The sequence below is a fragment of the Lolium rigidum genome, chromosome 5 (genome assembly GCF_022539505.1).
Source record: "Lolium rigidum isolate FL_2022 chromosome 5, APGP_CSIRO_Lrig_0.1, whole genome shotgun sequence".
NCBI classification, from domain to species: Eukaryota; Viridiplantae; Streptophyta; class Magnoliopsida; order Poales; family Poaceae; genus Lolium; species Lolium rigidum.
The window spans coordinates 51,080,244-51,086,746 of NC_061512.1; the positions used below are offsets into that span (position 1 = coordinate 51,080,244).

The following is a 6,503-nucleotide window of genomic DNA, read 5'->3' on the forward strand; positions in this document are numbered from 1 at the left end:
CAAAGAAGGTTAAACTTAGCAAAGCTTGCACCAATAAGCACAGACAGACAGATGTGCCTTCTTTCTGGCCAGTGGCTTTTGGTTGGAAAGTGAACTTGTAGGCTTCAGATAATGTCAGTATCTGGTTTCCACTGGTTTGTAATAAGCCGCCTTGGGGCCTAAATCGTGATCTAATAGCTTCATAACTGCTCTTGGTCTGGTAGCCCTAGCATGGTGCTTTTCCTCCCTTTTGTTTTTGTTTTGGACATCTGCTACGCTGTTATGCTTCGTTTCAATGAAAATGGAGCTGGGAGAGCTCCCTGTTGATCTAAAAATAAGCACAGACAGAGTACAGATGAAACCACATTTCTTTAGTCCGAGAATAAAACGTCGAGCAGCTAATTTCAGCATATGACTTCCATGTGTAAAAAATAATCGATGATTTATAGGGAATTTCTTCTAAACATAATCACCACAAATGCATAGATATAATTTTTTATCATTGGTCATTTTAAGAGAAAGAATACTACATAGCTTGCACAAAGGATGGTCATTTCACTGATGCTTCTGGAACTACCATATGAGCTAGAGCATGTTATCTTTGTAGCTTCAGTTATGGATTGAGAAGAATAATGCGAACACAGATTCTTTTCACAAACACATCACATAAGTAAGAGTCGTCTCAATGGTGGATTTATAGGCAAGCTTGCTTTTTCCAACACTTAGCTAGTTACCTCGCACCAAATGTGGGTAGACAGATGCCCAACCTTGTTTGTGACAGCTTCGGCCTTGGGCTGTTACATGAGTGGATTGCATGAAATGTATTTTCAGATTACACAAAGAATTGTTATTAACTTAACATGTAGATTGTAGAGAGTTTGAGAAACTACAGTATAACCTTGCCTTGAAGAGGCCTCCTGAGAATAGTGAGAGTAAGAAATCTTCCATCTGACTGATCAATTGAAGCCTCACGTTTCGTTTAACAGACCTATTACAGCCATCATTCTTGAACTTCACAAATTGGTACTGCAATGAAAGTAAGAAGGAAACCGTCACCTTTTTTGCCAGAAAGGTTAAAGGTCCTCTTAATTTTGTATGAAGCATAGCCACAAAGCCATTTTTGGGGGGGAAATCCACACCCTACTTTCCGGAAAGAAAAGGTTAAATGATACCCTGATGTCTGCTGTCGGACCTTCCGTCGAACAGGTTGTGAGCGATGAAAGGAGGCCGACGTGGAGTACGTACATAGCACACCCTGCCGGTCGGCCAGGCAGCGATCTCGCCCTCGACTGAGTACACTGACACCACGTCACCACGCCGGCCTGGAGGATGGAGACGTTGGGCTGTTGGGCCACACGTGACAGGAAGAGAGACTGAGAGGATGCAGTGCAGCCAGCTTGCCCAGGCAGCGGAGGCATCTGCAGCGCTAGCTAGCGAGCAAACTGGTATTCGTTGGGTTGCGCAGTGAGGCGGCGGCGATGGCGAGGACGGCGTGCGCTGTCGTCACCGTTGGACGGCACCAACCACCACTAACACAACTGTTGAACAACATGAGTTGGTGTTCAAGATTTTAATTCTCTTTTTCTTTTAGGGAAAGCCATAATGGCATGCTCTATTAACTTGGCATCATAGATACATCATCCTATAATACATGCAAAATAAAATTGGGAGGGTTTCTAGCCACATTAGCTTCCCTAGGGCTGTGACTAAACACAACTTCAGTAAAGTTACGACTAAGAGTACATTCCTCATAGATCGCCACTGCCCGGGCCGAGTGAATTGCCACCATTCTTCGCTGGCTCGATGCAATCCGAATTCACCTCAATTCTGTTACAGCCTAGTTGACCAGCTAGCAGGAGTCCATGGCGTAGTACTCGAGTTTTTGCCGTGGAAGGATCCGAATAAATTCTGGCGTCTGCCTATGGCACAATCTAACCAGACGATCCCTCAAAATAAATCCATCCAGTGGTGGCACATGACACTAGCCTGGCCAACAAAATGAAATGGACACGAAAAATCGTCATCCTGGAGCCCTTCTCCCAGTTATCAGATCATAACACAACACTTCTGAGAGAACTGCAATGGATAAGGAAGAACAGAATCTCTCAATCTACCATTCCCCCCCCCCCCCCCATCTTCTGTATCTAACTAGTACGGTGTACAATTCGCAAAAAAAAACTAATACGGTGTACAAGCAAGGACTCGACTACGAGCAGAGGTCTTGAGCTGCGACGCTGAATACACAGGCAACTGGCATACTTGCACATCGGAGTTCATGGTGTCTCAGGGACTCGACTAGCTCAGGACTGATTTTCTTTCTCAAGGTCTGGATTCACATAATTTGTTTGCTGTTGGGGAGACGAATTTCCCTGTAAGCAGCAAGGGAAGTGAAACAGCATCAACAGTGATTCAATAAGAGCAGAGGTGCTTATAGCATCAGAAATCATGGGGTGTACAGCTCATCATACCATCTCAATATCTTCGGATTCATGGCAGCAGTTGGGGTTTTCAACAGTCTCAGTTACAGTCTCTGGAGATGCGAGTGTAGAATCCTGCATGCATACAAGGAATATTTCATTTTGGCGATGTGGGTGTAAAGCTACAGAAAGATTATACCTCTAAAGAATTAACGGAATCAGATGGTCACTTACCTTAAGGGACTGTGGGCATTGTTCCTGATTACTGGCGGTGTCAATTCTCGACTTACATTCTACAGTTGCAGTCACTGTTGAAGAGATAAAAAAAACATGTGATTCAGCAGCATTTACATTTTGTAAATGAAGTATGTCATGAACACCTGAAATGTAATTGTGCAGTGGCAGATAAACGGCTTGATAAATTTCTATGATGTTTTCTCTCCAAGGAAAACAAGCCAAGGAAGAGATTATGTGGTTGGAAACAATGTAGTCAACATCTTTGACGGACAGTACATAGAACTTACTACTTGGCACAAAAGGAAGTTCAGAAATTTTGAAAGGAAGTGCAGTATTACAAGAAAGTACTGAACTTTTTCAGCTCACAGAAATGTGTTTACTTGCATTCTAAAATGTCTTTACTATCTCATGAAGATGTGCCAGACAACTTTGTAAGGTTTATTTGATGGGGAGATCATTAAGAATGGAGTTTTACCTGCTTCACCAGTTTCCAGTATCAACCTATGTTCATTGGGTGGATCACATTGACTACCTGGAATGCTATTTGTTTAACAATCCAATATTAATGGCATGTAAAGCTACAATAAATATCATTTGCTTGTTGCAAAATCCTATGTTGAGACACTTACCTTTCTACTTGCTCTTTATTAATGGCATGTAAAGCTACAATAAATATCATTTGCTTGTTGCAAAATCCTATGTTGAGACACTTACCTTTCTACTTGCTCTTTATTTGCATAATGTTGTCTATCCTGACATTCAGAATCTGGTGAAGAACTTTTCACTTCCTAGTATATAATCAAGAGAAGTAGCTAAGAAATCCAAGGCTGGTAACAAGAGATGCATATACGAGTAATGGCATTCGACCTTACCTCATGCCCAATGCTGCTAAATATGTCTTGAAATTTCCCTAGAGCAATTTCCATGTTGTGAAGCTCTTTAAGCATTGCCTGCATAAAGAACAGACAGTAACGATTTGAGTTTTCGGAGTTCCAGAGACAATTTGATAGCTACGAATATCCTTAACAGAACGACCTGCTTATCTGAAGTCAACCTCTCAATGATCTCATCCTTCACCAGCAGAGATTTCTTAAGGTAAATGCGTTAATGGAAAAATAACAAACTTGATGAGATCAATAAAAAGTAAGAATGAATATGCACAATGCTTTCAACTTAGTAAATGGATATTTCTTCTAGCTGGGGATGAAATTTGTTGTTAAGCTTCTCAGCGTCAAGTTTTTCCTTCAACTCATATATTATCCTTGCCCTATTACGAAGTTCAAGCTGGTAACTTGTAATTTTATCTCCCAAAAAACAAAGTTTCTCTGCATAAATGATATAGCAAAATGGGAACAGATTATAGAAATATTCTCCATATACATGGTAACCATTATCATTACAAGATCACAATCTGAAACTGAAGCCACATTACAGGAAGACACCGTACCAACGAAATCTTTCTCAAGTACAGAAATCCGTTGGACCTTACCCTTCAATTCAGAGACTGAAATAGAAATGTAAGAGACATTAATGCATAACTATTGAACTTGATTGGTCAAACAACATTAATAATAATAAATATCCATTTGCGTTCATACCTACATTTTCCTTCTCGCCGACTAGACATTCAATATCACCTAGTACTTGTGTTACCGCAGCGACTTCCTTCCCCACGGAATTAAATAAAGCCAGATGCGAATTCAGCTTCTCTGAAATTACAGCAATCTGTTTATCCTTCATCTGGATGGTCCATTGCAGAGAACAAGCAGAGTCCTGCTATCAAAAGCCAAACATCAGTTTGTCTCCATAAACAGTACAGATTTCAAGCCTATACTCTTTGTACACGCAAAATTAATTTGCCATCCACAAATTGAAATGGTATTACATCTACAGAAGCATGTGCAAGGTACAAATGTTAAAGGTCAGAAAGAGATGGTACACCATAGACAATGTACACAAGAGTAGATTGCAGCTGCTCACAAAAGGAAAGAGGTAAGCCTATCATATTATTCTCCTGTAATTTACCCATATACTTGATGGCGGTAAAATAAATTTTCAGATAGATATCTGAAGGCAGCTTTGAACAAATATGTGACTACTACAGAACATAAAGTTGAAAAGAGTTCATTTCTGAGAGAGAAGACAACGTAACGAATTCGACTTGGCAGTAACAATAGCCCAAATGAAGGGGCAAGTATAAAGGGCACGTGACACATGCCTCGTAGTGTTTCATGAATGCCTCCCTTGACTGAAGCAGCCTCTCCATGTTTTCTTTCAAATCCTTTTCGTTTCTCCCCAGCATCTCATTATCGTTTTCAAGGCACTTGACCTGTACCGAAAAAGACAATTGCAAGGACACTCTCAGCCCAACAGACACTAATAAGCACATTCAAGGGGAAAATTCGAGAATTTTCTACAAAAAACAATTTTCCAATTAAGAAGACTGCGCTCCCGATTTCATTTCCAGAAGCCGATAATACAAAACGAATTCTCTACAATTGCATAATGGAGTAAAATATAAACAGTGTTGCATATGTCTAATCAGCTGAACACATGAGAGGATACACTACTGGCTAGGCCAAAGTTGGGGGAATGGGGAACACGAACCCTGGACTCGAGCCTCCGCAGCGCGTCGTCCCGCGCCGCCAGCTCCGCCCGCAGCTCCCGCGCCTCCCGCCGGTGCTCCTCCTCCGCCTCCTTCCACCTCTGCGCCATCCACCCCATCCCCACCCAAAAAAACCATGTCAGAGAAACATACCTCCCAAAACCCTAACAAGTCCAGCACCGATGGAAGCGAGGCAGAGACCTGGCTGGATGCGTGGAGCTCCTCCCGCGCGGCCCGCTCCCGCTCCTGCGAAGGGAATGGGGGGGAGAAGGAAGATGAAGGGCGCATTCGGAACTCCGGAAGGTTCTAGAGGGCGGCTCGGTGACTCACGCGGGTGAGACGGAGATCGGAGACGAGGGCGAGGAGCTGCAGCTGCAGCTGCGACAGCGCCGCCGCCTCCGCCTCCATCGCGCCAACGCTCCGTTTGGCTTCGGCGCCTCGGTTACTCTGGTCCGGTGATGCAACGGTAGGCGATGGGGCGGCCATGGGTAGCCCGGCCCGAAATTACTGGGCCTGGGCCCGAAAATGTTGGCCCAACACCCGGGCTGGGCCGGACCTTAGTAGTCTGAAAACAGCGATTAAGAAAAAAGCCCAGCCCGTGGCCTAACGGGCTTTTGTTCATGTTGGGTCTGGGCTTAGTTTTCTGCAGTCGGTAGTCTGGCCCGAGGTATGGCCAGGTATAGGCGCCAACGCTCATATTCAGGCTGCGGGGTCATCTAGGGCCCGTGCTGCCCGGGCCGGCCCTAGACATGTGCAATATGCACAGGGCCCCCAAATGTTGGGGTTAGGGCAATCACTATTTCTGCTCAATGGGCTGGACCGTGGGTGTCTACTAGCAGGCCGCCTTTGTCCGATTGACTGGTGCGGGACATTGTTTCCTGCCGGTTTAACTCTTCCAGATTTAGCGGCATCCACTCTGCCCATTAAGCACACTTAATTACAGAGGAATCTCATCGGCTGCATTGCCTGCTGTCGCCTCATCACCTGCTCAGGTCCTCCAAGAACTGCAACACCTTGCTGCCATGGCCGAAGTTCAACCCGCCCTACCCGCTGTTTGATGTCTCGTTCGTGTCCTCCTCTTCCGACTCCGAGAAGCATGCATCGCCAACCGCTGTGAGATCACTCGCATGCATTGATGGTGGTTGTGGCTGGTGATGGCCTGCGCGGCCGGTGGCACCACGGCCACGGGCGCTGGTGGACGGGGAGAGGAGGCGGTAAAGAAACAGTTGGTCTTGCCCTTGGCGCGGCAATCCTTGGTGAGGCGG

The 6,503-nt window shown here is 44.8% G+C and overlaps 1 protein-coding gene across 1 annotated transcript; it reads right to left on the minus strand.

Moving 5' to 3' along the window:
• Positions 1-3,108: 3,108 nt before the first annotated feature.
• On the minus strand, positions 3,109-5,646 carry LOC124655541 (myosin-10-like). Its single transcript, XM_047194417.1, has 11 exons — positions 5,569-5,646; positions 5,440-5,484; positions 5,241-5,339; positions 4,852-4,962; positions 4,232-4,406; positions 4,081-4,137; positions 3,822-3,958; positions 3,669-3,728; positions 3,506-3,583; positions 3,348-3,421; positions 3,109-3,165 (listed from the first exon to the last, which is right to left on the minus strand). Exons 1-11 carry the CDS (start codon positions 5,644-5,646, stop codon positions 3,162-3,164), a joined length of 918 nt encoding a protein of 305 aa, XP_047050373.1. The 3' UTR covers positions 3,109-3,161.
• Between the last annotated feature and the right edge of the window lie 857 nt (positions 5,647-6,503).